General features: G+C 45.1%; 1 protein-coding gene and 1 long non-coding RNA gene across 4 annotated transcripts in view; one reads left to right on the forward strand and one right to left on the reverse strand.

Moving 5' to 3' along the window:
- The window catches only part of ssh1a (slingshot protein phosphatase 1a), a 28,629-nt gene extending 13,801 nt beyond the window's left edge, over positions 1–14,828 (forward strand). For all 3 annotated transcript variants that reach the window (XM_061039100.1, XM_061039101.1, XM_061039099.1), the window contains 12 exons: positions 4,169–4,233; positions 5,327–5,448; positions 6,996–7,064; positions 7,246–7,311; positions 7,586–7,780; positions 8,132–8,225; positions 8,612–8,740; positions 8,912–8,958; positions 9,075–9,221; positions 9,421–9,621; positions 10,327–11,026; positions 11,122–14,828. In XM_061039100.1, coding sequence (XP_060895083.1) covers positions 4,169–4,233; positions 5,327–5,448; positions 6,996–7,064; positions 7,246–7,311; positions 7,586–7,780; positions 8,132–8,225; positions 8,612–8,740; positions 8,912–8,958; positions 9,075–9,221; positions 9,421–9,621; positions 10,327–11,026; positions 11,122–12,186 — 2,900 coding nt within the window. In that variant the 3' untranslated portion in view covers positions 12,187–14,828. The remainder of the gene's footprint in view (positions 1–4,168; positions 4,234–5,326; positions 5,449–6,995; positions 7,065–7,245; positions 7,312–7,585; positions 7,781–8,131; positions 8,226–8,611; positions 8,741–8,911; positions 8,959–9,074; positions 9,222–9,420; positions 9,622–10,326; positions 11,027–11,121) is intronic.
- On the reverse strand, positions 632–1,156 carry LOC132974889 (uncharacterized). Its single transcript, XR_009673147.1, has 2 exons — positions 951–1,156; positions 632–785 (listed from the first exon to the last, which is right to left on the reverse strand). It is a non-coding gene; the product is annotated as an uncharacterized LOC132974889 (long non-coding RNA).
- Positions 14,829–15,865: the final 1,037 nt, after the last annotated feature.

A 15,865-nucleotide genomic window follows, 5' to 3' on the forward strand; every position in this document is an offset into this window, starting at 1 on the left:
CACACACACACACACACACACACACACACACACACACACACACACACACACACACACACACACACACACACACACACACACACACACACACACACACACACACACACGCTGGTAGTTTGGTTACGTTTCTCTCCCCGTCACACTCGTCCTCCAGGTCATAAAGTGTGTAACTGTCGTGCTGTTTTCAGCTGAGGTGAGGAGGATGGAGGGTGCCTGGTTGATAAGCGTGTTCCAGACGTATAGCTTAGGCAGATTAGAGTTTAAATCCAGCGCATGGCTGCACTGTGAGCAAAACTTGAGTGGACTATTAGAGGAGGCCCTGATTGTTTGTGTTACCTTGTGTGTCCCATGTGCTCACTTTACTGGAGAGGGTACATAAGGTAAATGAGAACTTCTCTCAACTCACTGTGACCCGGCTGGACAATGAATCAGGTTCATTTTACCCGAGGAAAACAATCATTGCAAGTAAACGAAATTGAGGTTCGTGAAGCTGGGACAGTTTTTGGAATAATGTCTGTAAATGGACAGGAACAGGAGAGCGTTACAGTTTTTTGTTGTCAACCTCAACTTTATTTTATTTTTTTTGCAGTAAGGTGAAAACAAGAAACACAGAAAAAACACAGACAACATACACTGCAACAGGAAACAGAGAATGTATAAAAAAAACCTCCATAAAACCATCATTTAAACAAAATAAAACACGTCAGTCATCATTGGAGTTCAGTCTTTTGATGGCCTGAGTTACAGACAGTCACCTGCTGCCGGTCGCTACAAGAGCAGCGCCCCTGATGATGAAGAAAGTAACAGTTGTCAGGAGGGATGTGACAAAAAAATCAAAGCAGCAGTTTATCATAATTCTGACTTGTGAGATACAATATTCAAATCGCTGGTGACAAATATAGATTTTTCTCTTTAACATTTTTTTGGCACACTAAACAGATTTGACTCACTGCATCACTTCGTCATGACTCCTCATGTTGGCGCTTACGACATGAATGAGGGTATTGTGAACAGAAGTTTACTGGCCAAAGAAGAAGTTGACAGCGGGATTGTAATATTGGACAGCTGTAAAAAAAAAAGTTAAAGAACAGATAGATGGAAAGATACTTCATTGATCTCGAGTGAAATTCGAAAATGAAGCGTAATAAGAAGTGTGAAACTGTTGTGATGTATGGTTAGGATTCTCTTACAATATATCAATTATCGTGAGATGATGTGTCACAATATTTTCGTTATCCTGTACCCCACATCACGTATTGTAACACGTTGTAACGTATGATGACATTGTATCGTGACTTACCTTGCAACCCCCCCCCCCCCCACCGAGATTGCAACATCTATAATTAATAACCATGAACCGTTTACAGTGTTTATACGTTTTTTTAGTGATCACAGGTTTTGGTGAACCATTTTGAAGTTATCCATACCGAGAATCATAATGTATCTTTGAATGTATGGTTGTCTAGAAATATATCAATTAACACAGAATCGCTGAAACGTGGGGTGCTGGTGGTGCAGTGGTTAGTGCGCGCGCCCCATTTATGGAGGCTATAGTCCTCCAAGCAGACAGCCCAGGTTCAAATCCAGCCAGTGGCTCCTTTTCCCCGCATGTACTTTCCCCGCTCTCTCTCTCTCCCTCCCTGATTTCTGACTCTATCCACTGTCCTGTCTCTACATTAAAGGCACAAAAAGCCCCAAATAAATCTTTAAAAAAAAATGAATCGCTGAAATGTGATGTAATTATCGTCGGCCTCGTATCGTCTCAGATATCATCATGTCTTGAGTTTCCCTGTGTGATGCTTTCAGTGTCCCAGCTGATGGTTCTACTATAAAGGCCAATTGATATTCAAATTATCTTCATTCTGTAAAATGTCACCATTGAAAGCCACACTCGTTGCTTTTGAGACCTGAGTCAGACCCCACAGTGCACCGGCACGATGGGAAACCACCAGCTGAAATGCTGCCAGGCCGTTTGGCCGGTCGGGGCTCGTGTTGGCAGCTCTGTCCACTCTACCAGCCACTCTGTCAGGTATACTGGGTATTTGCTGCTCCCGCTTTGTTCTCAAGCACATTTCTCAGTAACTGTGGCCTTCAGAAGAACAAAGACAGTGGTGTGACTTTGACAAAGTGCTTGGTAAAGATTTTGCTGCTCTATGTACTTGTGTCCTACCATCAGTGACTTACTGGAGCATATTATCTGTTCTCAATCAGGCTTTTTTTATGGAAATAAACATGACACCACAAAGCTTACAAGATAAAAAACACTGTAATGCAGTCCTTCCGTGGGCCCACCAAAGCTAAGAGATTATGATTAATTGAATTATTAACTGTAGTTTTATCTGAGTGTGACTCAGCGGAGTGTTTCATCCTGATGAAGTGTTTGAAACCCACTAACGCAGGTCAAACAGTAGCTTATCTCTAAACTGAAAGACTGCGGCGTCAGACGAGGCCGTCGGCTGAACTCGTCTGGCCTCTCACCTCCGCACAGACGCACGATACATAATTCTCTGAAGATACATTTCTGTTTCTGTGAATGGCTCCTTCCCTGCAGATGTTATAACTCAGAACAGATGCCAGCTCGGCTGCCAAAGAGATTTGAACTCACTTGACTTTCACAGTTTGTTCTCTCTGGATCTGTCAAAAACACACTCACCATGACCATGGGATTCATTATAAGACAAAATAAACATTCAGCAGGTGAACATGTTCAAATATCCCTGACTCAGCTGAAACCTTGTCTTAGAATAGGAACTTTTTGACACCATGAAAATAGTTACTTTGTTGTTGGTGGGTCCTGAGGCTAGACCACTGAGCTCGATAAATGATGCATTTTCATAAATCTTGATTTAAAAACAGGTGGATTTTGTAGTTTGGTTGTCACATTAGGTTAGACAAAATCTTGTCGCTGGGCCCCCTCCCGTTTGAAACAAATGAAAATACCTCGAGATTAAACAGACTTTTATTTATATTTAATTGAGTCGTTTGCCCGACAGTAGGGCGTATGAGGAGAACTCTAAAATAATTTAAAATATGATCGGTCTCTGATGCTTGTGATGTCGGCTAACGTTAGCTGCTAGCCGTCTCACCTTGACTGACTGATCTCTGGACTCCATCAGTGAACATTTCTGGAGTTGGGTCTCTAAAATATCCTTCAAATGTCTGCATTATTCTTCAAAACACAGCTGAGAGTCATGTGCACGATTTGACAATCTCAGCAACATCAGAGAAAATCTTTGATGCTTTTTGAAAACCCTCAGTTTTGAAACGATTGGTAGTATTGAAAAGTACAGACGCTTTAAAAAACTTGAGATCTTCTGTCACCAAAAGCTGCCACGAGTGACGGAGAAAGAACGCTCTCTGAATGCACAAACACGTTGGAAACGTTTTTGGTACCCGAACACTGCAAAGTATTTGTCAACAGTGTGTGGGAGTTTTTTGTTAATTAAAAACAAGAAATGTCTCAATACTGAGTGAATAAGAGTTCTCTTTTTGTTTCCATGGTATTGATATAAGTTGATTTTTACAAGTATAGTAAGTTAAAAATCGAGTATTGTGACAACCCTAAGAACAAGTTTGGGAGCAGCAGACTGTTGGTCACTTTCCATCTCCTGCCAGTAACTGTCATTAAAACCAGTCAAGACGACATGATTAGTCCTGTTTGTGACATATTTCAACATGGCTGGCCTCCCATCTGCTGCTCCTTTGATGTTGCTCCTGTCGCTGCGTCTCCACGCCCTGTTTTTATTATCCAGTTTTCACTGACACGTCTTACATCAGAGCTGGCACGGCGAGGGTTTATCGAAACAAAGACAGGCTCTTGAATTGTGGTTTGTGGTTGGGTAATTGACTTATGTAAAGATAAAAAAAAAACGTTTGTTTCTTTTCAATGAACGCGTCAGCTGATTTAAAAAAAACAAACAGAACAGGTTTGATGAGGGATTTCTCTTTAAAGGAACCTCACATACTGTTCACTACACTACAGCGTCACCTTTAATCATATAAGCATAATAAGTTCCCAGCATGCATTATGTTCTCATTATTATTCCCAATCAGTGGTGTCAAATCCAAACCGCCTAGAGTGTCTTTGTTTTTCCCCTTGAAGTCAAAATGTGTCGGGTGAGATTTATAACCTCTGACATCAGGTTTTCTTTATGACCGTCCTCCACAGGCGATTTACCTCAACACCTGCAGGTGATGATCAACATTCTTCGCTCCGAGGACAGAATCAAACTGGTGAGAGACAACACAAGTATGCAGCATGCATCCAAACACGCACACACATACATACAGGCGAGCGACTTAACAAGCTGGCATAGCAAACCCTCCAGAATGCATTTTATTGTGTACTTAAGAAGCTTATTTGTTCACTGTAATTACTGGCTCATGAGAGCAGGTTTGAACGCACTCAGGAGAGCATGACCAAATGTTTCCACGGCGCGTTAGAGAGACTTATTTCATTTTATGTTAACCAGCTCTGTGTTCTCACACATTCTGAGGACTCGCTTATCCCATTACATCAAGTTTATGTGCTGCTCTTCTGCGCACATCGAACTGTGACACTCGTGTTGGACACACATTTTCAGCAGCAGGGTCAGAGCATCGACATTTTTGGACCTCTGAGGTGTGTTGCTGCCTTGTCCAATAAGAGTTTAGCTTTTATTAACGGGGCATAAGAATCACTCTGACATAAGAATCACTCTGACACAAAGGATTAAAGCGTATTAACTTTGTGTCGACACAAGTTTAAAGTGTGATTCTGAGTTCCTTTTATTCTCACACTCCTAACTTAGATTTCAAGCACCAGCATGAAACCAAAACAAACCGCTGTTTGGCGACACCTCCACCGCACTGAATAGAGTTATGAATTCGAACGCTCAGTAATTAAGCACCATTAAGCACAAGCGGCGGACAAAATTGTCCTTATCGCACGCTGCATTGTTGTGTTAGCATGCTAATCGTAGCGCTCTTTAGTTCGCTCGTAGCTTCACATTTTGAATATATTGACACAGAATGAGCGTGACATTCAAATAATCAGTGAGTATGTTCTTCTTCTTCTCTCTAGTTCTTGACTAAAACAGCTTTTATACACAAGGGGAGGAGCCATGTAAACACGGCCTGACAACAACACAGCCAGCGGGACTCGAGCTTCTCACTCATTGTAGACAGTCATGACTCAGAGACACGTTTACACAGGATAGACTTGAGTTCTGCTCCAGTTATTAATGTGTAACATGTCGCACATTCTTCCTTTTAATGTGGTTTGTTTGGATCTACTTCGAATCAAGAAGTTGTGGTATTTGAAATAAACTGTCTGTGTTGTGTGCAGGCGGTGCGGCTCGAGAGTGCGTGGTCAGATCGAGTGCGGTACATGGTGGTGGTGTACACCAGCGGACGACAAGACACAGAGGAGAACATCCTACTGGGAATCGACTTTACCAGCAAAGACTGGTAAGAGTAAGCCCTCTGTGTGTGTGTGTGTGTGTGTGTGTGTGTGTGTGTGTGTGTGTGTGTGTGTGTGTGTGTGTGTGTGTGTGTGTGTGTGTGTGTGTGTGTGTGTGTGTGTGTGTGTGTGTGTGTGTGTGTGTGTGTGTGTGTGTGTGTGTGTGTGTGTGTGTGTGTGTGTGTGTGTGTGTGTGTGTGTGTGTGTGTGTGTTTATGATCATTGTTTGCCATACATGAAGCCACCTGTGAAACCATAAAACTACAGACAGTGTTATCACTTTCAGTCACCAGATATCCAAAGGTCGGCTGTAAATGTACACTTTGAGAATATTACAGACATGAACCAGATCCTCCCCGTGTCCCTACAACGCTACGAGCACCAAGTGGTCTTCTGACCTCTTTAAAGTTCTCACCTTCATCGTTGATTTGTTCATAGGATACTGTTTTGTTTTTGGCATTTTTCCCTTTAATGATAGGTCAGCTGCAGAGAGACAGGAAATGTTGGGAGGAGAGAGAGTGGGGGGGGGGGGTGACACCCAGCAAGGTGCCGAGGTCGGATTCGAACCCATGGCTGCTGCAACGAGGACTACTACCTCTGTACATGGAGTGTGCGACATTAGCGCTAGGCTATCGGCGCTGCCATATTTTGCTTTCTTCAACACAAATTCCATAATTTTTTTTAGATCTGGAGTGACTTTAATTTTCCATAATCTAAGTTTCCCTCAAGCAGCCATGACAACCGTGACCTTTATCACTGCAGAGCCACTTTTATTTTATTTTTTAATATTTTATATTTGAGCTTTGGCCTTTATTCAGGTAGCACAAAAGTAGGAAACCAGGACAGAGAGATGGGATGTGGGGAAGGAGCAACAGGTCAGACTTGAACATGGGTCGCCCACTTGGAGGGCTTTATCCTTTCCAAATGGGGCGGGGACCTACCGCTATACCATCAGCGCCCAGCTACAAAGTCATATTTCGGGCTATTCTGTCTGGTCTCCAAAGTTTCCCCAAAAATGGGTGATAATGTTTACACCCTCCTTACACTCCCTCCTTTTTTTCTGCTTTACATTTCCGTATCTGTGTCTCTCTCTCCAGAGTGTTTTAGGACAGGGCAGCACTCGGTTTGAAGAGTTATGTCCATGAGTAGCTAAACCACAGGAAAGAACATCCAGAGGTTTAAAATAAAGGTTTTAATTAGTAGAGAACGAGAGAGAGAGAGAAAGTAGCAGCTGTCCATTCAAATGAAAATATCTGCAAATTCTGATGTTTTCTTTAAGTCCTTGTGGTGTCTCATAAAGAGGGAAAAGTTACGTTTATGTCCCTTGAAAAAAAACAGAGAGCAGAGGAGGTGACAGAATATGTCAATACAGAGACATCACAAATATAGTTGTGCAGTTTGCTGACAAGAAATTACTCAATAGGACATCTTTGTTTGTTGCCTAGGTATTGTAACAAACAACATTGTTTGATTTTTACTAGTATCAAAACAGAATTTAACATTCTGGTCTTCTGACAACCCCACAACATATTAAGTTCTCCTTCATCTGTTCCAGCAAAAGCTGTTCGATCGGCATGGTGCTACCTCTGTGGAGTGACACAAAGATCCATCTGGATGGAGACGGGTGAGTCCTTGCTGTCACTGTGACCCCCTGCTCTTCAGACACAGCTGCAGCATTCAGCGCAGTGATGTGCCTCTACCTCTGCCCACACTGCATCGACGCCTCACACTTTAACATTGAGCACCATAAAGTCAGCGCTACGTGGTAGTCAGCCAATGACCATCTGTTCTTGTTTGCTCCTCAGGGGCTTCACTGTGAACACGGCGGGTCGGACTCATGTCTTCAAACCCGTGTCGGTGCAGGCTATGTGGTGAGTAACAAACGACCTCAGGAGCCACGGCGCCCGTCTACAAAAAAATAGCTTCATGACACAGCACAATAAATCTGCTGTTAAACACATGTGCCACTGTGCTGCAGCGAGGCAGCACTGACCCACTCTGCCCCCTGCTGACATAAAGATGCATGTGCAGAGAAATGCAGTGACTGTAACATAATGTAGCACTGCAGTTTTATGATTGTTTGTGCTTAAATGTCTCAAAATATGAGTCTGAAACTGTGATCTGTTTTTTAAAACCACAATGTAGGTCAGCCCTGCAGGTGCTGCACAAGGTGTGTGAGGTGTCACGCAGGTATAACTACTTCCCTGGAGGCATGGCTCTCACCTGGACGGGTTACTATGATAGCTGCATCGCCTCGGAACAGAGCTGCATCAACGAGTGGAACGCCATGAAGGACTTGGAGACCACCCGGCCCGACTCGCCCACCATGTTTGTGGACAAGTAAGTAAACCTGTAGACCAAAAATTAAAAAACATCAGTGTTTCCCACACATAGACGATACCTGGCCGGACTCCCCAAGTACATTTCCGATTTGTTTTTTTATTTTTTCATAAAAGAGAAAGAAAGAGAGGGAGAGAGAGAGAGAGAGAGAGAGAGAAGGTCAACTGTCCGTACATCCCTCTTAAAAATGCTCCGATTGAGCTGCCATCAAAACTGAGTCTCTGTGGGGAAACACTGAACACATAACAACATGTTCTGTATTTAAAGACTGTAAAGTTACTGTTAGTTTGCCGCTTCATGAGCAGCTGTTGTGTGAACGCTGAGGTTTTGATCGGACTTTCTCCTCCGCAGGCCTTCAGAGAGAGAGAGGACAGAGTGCCTTATCAAAGCCAAACTCAGAAGCATCATGACGTGCCAGGACCTCGAGAACGTCACCTGCAAACAGGTTCGTATACAACACAACACACACAAACAATGCCCTTTTATATTGTGTTTTATTTTGTGTTTTAAACCCGTACAGAACTTTGGCCAGCTGAGGTTGTTGTGAATGTGAAACATGAAACTATAAACTTTAACTTGATAAACACACACTCAATTAAAATGCACAAACACACAGTGCTGTGCTCCCCCGCTGGCTCTGCCGATCCTGTTTCCCCCTGTAACGCTTCTGTTACTACCTCCAAAGACGGTACAGAGGGGGGATCACTTCATCCCCCTCTTATGCCTCAGTGACTCTCACATTGATGACAAACATCACTGGGACATCAAGATCCTGCATGCTGAATATTTGATTGACACATAAACGTAAACCGTGTCGCTTTCCGTTTTCAGATCCGCACAGAGTTAGAACAACACATGAGCTGTAACCTGAAGGAGTACAAGGAGTTCATCGACAATGAGATGCTGCTGATCCTGGGCCAGATGGACAAAGCCACGCTCATCTTTGACCACGTCTACCTGGTGAGACGAGCGACCCCGTCTCTTTACACTCAAACACGTGTTACACTCAGTCGTTCAATGTGAATAACTCGGGGATAAAAGGGTTTTCTTAGGTCTGAGAGGAAGACTGCTGTCCTGTTTTTAGAGAAAGAAGAAACCGTCTAAACAGTGTTTTGCTTCATTTGTTTGTAGGGATCAGAGTGGAATGCGTCTAATTTGGAGGAGCTGCAGGAGACGGGGTGATTTATTTTATAATACGGAGGAACCAAGATAACCTCGCATAAAACAACATTTTCATAATGATTCGAGCGAGAAGGAATGTTGTTGACGAGTGTACGTTATCTTTCCTCCCCAGGGTGGGCTATATCCTCAACGTTACCCGGGAGATAGACAACTTCTTTCCAGGCACCTTCAGTTATCACAACATACGCGTCTACGATGAGGACGCCACCGACCTCCTGGCTCACTGGAACGACACGTACAACTTCATAGTGAAAGCAAAGTGAGTGGAGGGGGACAGAGAACACACTGCTCATGTTGATATCAGTTTGTAAAGACTCTCTTATCATATGAATAACAGCCGAGGTGAGGAGAGCCGAGACCATTCTTTAATGTTGGAGCATCTTTCTTGTCGATAATCTGATAAGAAGTTAAAGGCCCCTGGAGTTTTCTTTAAATCCACGTTGTTTCGTCCCCCACAGAAAGAACCACTCAAAGTGTCTCGTCCACTGCAAGATGGGCGTCAGCCGGTCGGCCTCCACCGTCATCGCCTACGCCATGAAGGAGTTCGGGTGGTCGCTGGAGAAGGCTTACAACTTTGTCAAGCAGAAGAGGACCATCACACGTCCCAACGCCGGCTTCATGAGGCAGCTGGCTGAGTATGAGGGCATCCTGGACGCCAGGTACAGCCCGTCACACACAGGGGTGGAGGATAGCAGAAATTAAACTTTGATATGATACCAATAAAATATAAACTATACTCATACTCGCTTTGACGCCATGGAATGTTGGACCATTTCCTGTTTTAAATATTCAGAAAAATGAGAGAAAGCAAACTGTTCAGCTTCCGATGAGCTACTTTATTTACTCGGGCAAATGTGGTAGGAGACAAACGGTCTTTTCTCAAGTGAGCCAATCGGCAAAAAATGGAGCGGCCGGTCTGTGTCTGGGCTGTTTGAGAGCATCAGGTCTGACGGAGGGCGGGGCGGAGATAGACGTTACAGCATGGCGTCTTTTCAACAAAATCCAGCTCGTTTCTGCATGTAGGAGTGGAGCTGTGGAAGCGTTAATTTGCAGCATAACCACAGTGAAACATTCAGAAACACACGTCTTCTTTATTTCACCGCTTAGTTTTATTAGCAGCGCACACTCTCCTACCTTCGTCTCTGTAACTCAGTGAGTACTGCTCTCGCTCTTTAACTTGTGGCAGCTTTTGAAGTTGAAAATATAACTGAAGATCAGTTTTTCAATACATTTAGATTCTAATGAAGATAGAAATTGTAGATTGTATCGTTTTAAAGTACACTCCAATTATTGAAAATGACAGCCTCAGTGGATGACCTCTTAGATTGTGACCTGTGTCCTCTGCACTCTGTGTTTGTCTCCAGTAAACAGCGTCACAACAAGCTGTGGCATCCCGACGCAGACTGTGAGATGTCGGAGGGGCAGCAGGGGTTGCAGTGTTGTGGAGGAGAGGAGGGAGACCACCCGACTCCGGAGCCGGGGATGTCTCCCTGCTGCGAGGAGGCGCTCTCTGATAAGGGGGCCACCTGTCCCTCCCCCCGTAGGGCTGTGGCGCTGGAAATCGACCCTGCCTACAACAACTACTACTTCCGCCGGCTTTCTGACTCGGCGCTGGACAGCGAACCATCGACTCCAGTGCGCGGCCCTCCCCTCGTCGGCATGGAGAAAGTCTTCATTGAAATCGAGGATGTGGAGCGAGACGCCCTGCTGGATGACGAGGCCTTCGATGGGCAGGAAGGACTCCCTCCGCCTCCCTTTGGACCAACAGCAGAGGGGGCCGCTGCGCAGACATCCTCTCGGGGACCGGAGCCCCTGGAGGAGCTGCGTCTGAGGCTGGAGTTCAGCACAGTGGAGGAGGAGGATGAGGAGGAGGTGCAGAAGGAGGAGGCAGAGATGGAGGTGCTCATGCAGCCAGATGATGGAGGGGGCGGAGGAGCAGGCGGAGGACAGGAAACACAAGATGTCGAGGTGGAGGGGGATGCAGAGGGTAATGGGATGGACCTGGCATCCCTGAATGAAAACTCCAACAATAACAACCATATCAGCACTCCACAGAACCTTCATGTAAGTTTGAAAATGTTTTTAATTTTGAAGAATCTGGTTTATTTCTTAAATCGTCACCTTCCCTCTGACTCTAATTCTTTCATCTTTTCATTCAGGAGAAAGTTGCCTCTGTCCCTCCTTCCAAGTCCAAGCAAAAAGACGACTCTCCACCCCTCGTTTCTAAGCTTTGCCTTAACCCCAGTCCTTCTGAAGTCCCAAGTGCTTCATTCAAACTGCCCCATACCTCTGCTGAATGCCTAACATCTTCAGTTGTAGTGCTACACCCCTGTGCCAACTGTGCTGCCTCCCCACCTGAAGCTCCCCTCGACGAGCAGCCAGGAGACCCGCCGCAGCTAATGGAGCTGAAGGACGATGGTGATTTAGTCAAAGTAGAGACCGACAGTCAAAGAAGTAAACCTGCTGCTGCCTCTGAGGCGGTCCCCGAGCTGGTGAGCATGGACATGGAGGGGGAGCAACAAGGTGTGGCGTGCTACATCGGCCAACAACCGGAGGCGCTTTCTCAGCTGCAGCGGTCTGGGCTGGTCCGCCGCCGAGCAGAGAGACTCGAGAGACTTTCAGGTTTATCCAAGGAGAGCTTGCACTTCCTGACGCCTTTGCAAGCTTGCCAAAAGTCCAAGAACAGCCACCCCGAGGAGGAGGAGGAGGAGGAGGAGGAGGAGGAGTTCTCCCGCATCCCTGGGGACTTCCCGAAATCTTCCACACCATGCCAAGTGCGGTTAGAGCCACTGGTGGTGCCACTGACCAATGAAGCCTTGTTGGGGGTGGTGGGGTCCGGGTTGCTTACACCCACCAACTCGCCTCATGGCTCCGCCCTGACGCGCAGCTCCAGCAGCGACAGTCTGCGCAGCGTGAGGGGGAAACCCGGCCTCGTGCGTCAGAGGGCGCAGGAGATCGAGACCCGCATGCGTCTGGCGGGCCTCACCGTGCCCTCCAGGCTGAAGCGCTCCAACTCGCTGGCCAAGTTGGGCAGCCTCAACTTCTCCTCGGAGGATCTGTACTCGGCCTGCTCGTCCGACGCAGGGACGCTGCTGCTCCTCTCGCTGTCCCCAGAGCCCGACCCCGGCCCCGAATGGGACTCCCCCAGCACATTTGCTCCGCCCCGGCCCTGCAAGGACCTGCACACTCCAGAGAGAGCGCTACCAGGTGAGCCCAGAAGCTGACACACCGAGAAGAGACCACGTACACTCCACCCATCCCCCGCTCCGTCACCCTGTGGGGCCAGAGAGCCGAGTCTAAAGAAACAAATGAAAATCTAAAAAACAATGCCAATAGTTGTTCCAAGGAGGGCTCTCTCTCTCTCCTTTGCCACATTGTTCTTCAAACTGCTGTTCACAGTGATGATCGTCTTATTGCTGTATCTGTGTAAGCCATCCGTTCACCTCTAACTTGGTTTGATTCATGGACAAAACAAGTGCCTTACGTATGAGACCAGAGGCACAGAGCTGTGTGTTAGACTGCGGGGATGAGACGGCACAAGACCCTCTAAAACCTTTAACTCCACACAGCCACGCGTACCTGATACGTACCTGTAGATGGTACCTGATGGCACTTAGATTATTTTTACCTGTCTGCTCCAAAGTGGAGGTGTGAAAGGATCAACATGAGTTCTTCATCAGAGCTTTGACAGAAAGCAAAGTTACGAAATGTAAAGTTGTTGACCACACAGTCTACGTTTTACAAACCTAATCCCTAAAAAGTCGGGACGTTGTGTGAAATGTAAATAAAAACAGAATGTGATGATTTTTCAGAATATATTATAACACCAAGACGACATGTCAAACGTTCAGAAAAACAGTGAGAGGGTTTTTTAAGATAATTATTTTCCCATCTTGAATCTGATGTCAGCAACACTTTGAAGAAAGAGTTGTGACAGGATCCTGTTTACCTCTCTGTGCATCACTTTTTCTTTTAACACTTTTTAAGTGTTTTATGAACTGAGGAGAACAGTTTCTCTCATTTCAAAAGTCTCCCATGTCTTATTTTATGCTTCATAAAGCTCTAAACACTTTCAATGGTTGACGAGTCAGGGCGGCAGGAAGGCTCGACTCTTTTACTTTGGAGCCAAGCTGTTGTCACACGTTCAGAATGTGGTCCGGCTTTCTCTTACTGAAATAATCAAAGCCTTCCCTGCAGAAAGAAGCCGTCTTTTAGCAAGCATACGCTGCTCCAGTACCTGCTGTATTAATGATTCAGCATTAACGGAGCCTTCACAAACGTGCAGCCGACCCACTAATGCTCCCTCATACACATCACAGAGGCTGCGGTACATTTCCAGCCAGCGTTAGTGAATGCACTGATGAACTGTGCTCACACATAACGGTGTTGGAAGTGTTCCTGAGATCATGCTGTGACGCCCACTACAGAGTCGCGTCTGTTTTTAATGCAGGACCGTCTGAGGGTCAAAGGTCACAGCCACACTTCACTTGTCTCCTACATGCAGAGATTCCTTCAGATTCTCTGGATCTTTAAATGATATTCTTTTTTACTTTTGACGATGAACTCCACAGATTCTGTCTGCCTCCCCATCTCAGCCTCTCTGGGATAGTCATGTTTCTGAACTGTCGCCAGTTAACTTTATTAACTGTGAGAAATCCCGTCAGGTGTTTTCTTTTCCAGTCTGGTGGCATCACATTCATAAATGGGCATACTGTATAGTTTTATATAGATTTCCAAAAAACGATGACATTTCTCAGTTTCAGCATTTGATTTGTTGTCTTTGTGCCGTTTTCAATTCAATATCATCCTTCAATGTTTTTCAAATCATCACAATCTGTTTTTGTTTTTTTTACATTTTACACGACGCCCGTCCCGACTTTTAGGATCGGGGGTTTGTAGATACTCGAGGGTTGTAAATCAGACGGTTACCTCATCACCAGATGAACACCTGGCTACACTTCAGTTTACTTCATTTAAGGAAACTCACTTTAAAGCAGAGGTGTGTGTGTTTATGCATTAACGTGTAACTTTGTGCGAGTTTGTGAGCGAGTGAATGGGACGAAACAAAAGAGAGAGAGGAGGAGGAGGCTGTGACTTTTTCACTGTTTTCAACAAACAGAACAAAACATTTCTGAGTTTGTTCTTACTTTGCACTGTTTTTTTATCGAGTGAATACCGGTACACACAAGCTATCTTCCAAAATAACATTAGTGTAATGTTATTGACCTCATCATTCCCCGTCAGTGTCGCTGGGAGAGACGAGCGAGGAGTCAACGCTGCATGGCTGGAAACCTTCAGACGCCTAAGTGTGACAGAAACGTGTGATGTAAGTGAGGTTTGTTCCCACGCTAAAGTTTAAAAACAAAACATTTGACTTCCAGACCTTCTTTACCTTCCAAGGAGCTCATCCTCGACGGGTTGCCAACACGTTGAACTCGTGCTTCTTGAAATGTGAAAGACCAAAGTTGTTCGGCTGTCTCGACGAAATCGGAAAAAAACACCACCGAAGCTGTACTAAACATGTGACCCATCATTTCAATCATGTTCGTATTCAAAGAAATGCTGTCACGTCTTTTTTGCACCTTTTTGGGAGAGCGACTCAGCGAAGTCCTCGGGCTCATAGCTGTTAAGCTTTTTCACGCTCATATCATCATCGGTCACGCCACGCTGACGTGACCGACGATCACACGACAGGTTACTTCACCGTTTGTAACCTTTTTTTTTTCTTTTTATATTTAAGTATGCAGTAACTTTTTGTACTGTACATTGCTGTAGTTTGAATGCATATTGCACTTTTTATGTTGGTCAGAATAATGTACTGTATGTGTTCATTATGGAAATAAACATTTCTTTTACAAGAAACAAATCTGACGTCGCTTCTTCTTCCATTAAAGGCAGGGCTGGTACTTTTTTAGAAAACTAGAATGATTTTGAAAGTATCATTCCCTCAGTGCTCCGTCGAAAGCCACGCCCCCTCACTTCAGCTCATCGCTTACATTGTGTAGAAACGACGTCGTCTCATGTCTCATTCAGCGGTAAGTAAACACTAAACTTTATCATAATACATTTTAAAAAAGTGACTATTTTACTACTAACGACGACTAACTCAGTATAAACTCTGTCAGAGGCGCTGCTTGTCAACAGGCAACTGCTTAGGGCCCCAGACCAGTAAGGGGGCCCCTGAGGGCTCGCAAACTTTAAACCACGGCAACCACCCAAAATGTGCAAATTTTGCAAAGACAGTATGAAACCTCCCTAAGGGGGTCCCATTTGACAGCACTCACTCTCGCTGCCTAAGCGTTGCATGCAAAAAGTTTGTCAATGAAAGTCAACAAAGGAAGAAAGAGGAAGTGAAGTAAGTGAGGGGACAATGGCAGACATAATGGTGATAAAGGCAGGTTTTAGGGCCCCACAGATATGTCTTGATTCAGGCCCCAACGGACTCTAGAATCGCCACTGGACTCCATCGTCGGTGACGCGCTTTGAGTATGAGCTAGTGAACGCGAGGGGTAGAGAACGAGCAGGGAGGCGTCTGATTGGTTCATCAGAATGTTACCTCAGACTTATAACTGATACAGATGACAGATTTTTTATGTTGAGTAAAAAATGAGTTATTAATGTCTGTCAGGACCTAAAGACAATTTCAACCAAAATCTTAAAAAGTCTATCTGGAGGAAATGACCAACCCTGCCTTTAGATTAAAAGTGTTTTTTTTCAGGACGTCAGACGAACTGAAACACAAACCACCGGTTTTACAAAACAGTCAAAAACAGTCTGAGTGTGACTGACGCTGTGATGAAAACCTTCCTGAACGGGTAAAATATCCCAGGCATGACTTAATATCTGTGACTGCAATGGGATGGTGTGTGTGTGAGTATCCTGAAATTACATCATCATGCCCCC

Source organism: Labrus mixtus, chromosome 5 (assembly GCF_963584025.1).
Source record: "Labrus mixtus chromosome 5, fLabMix1.1, whole genome shotgun sequence".
Classification (NCBI taxonomy): Eukaryota; Metazoa; Chordata; class Actinopteri; order Labriformes; family Labridae; genus Labrus; species Labrus mixtus.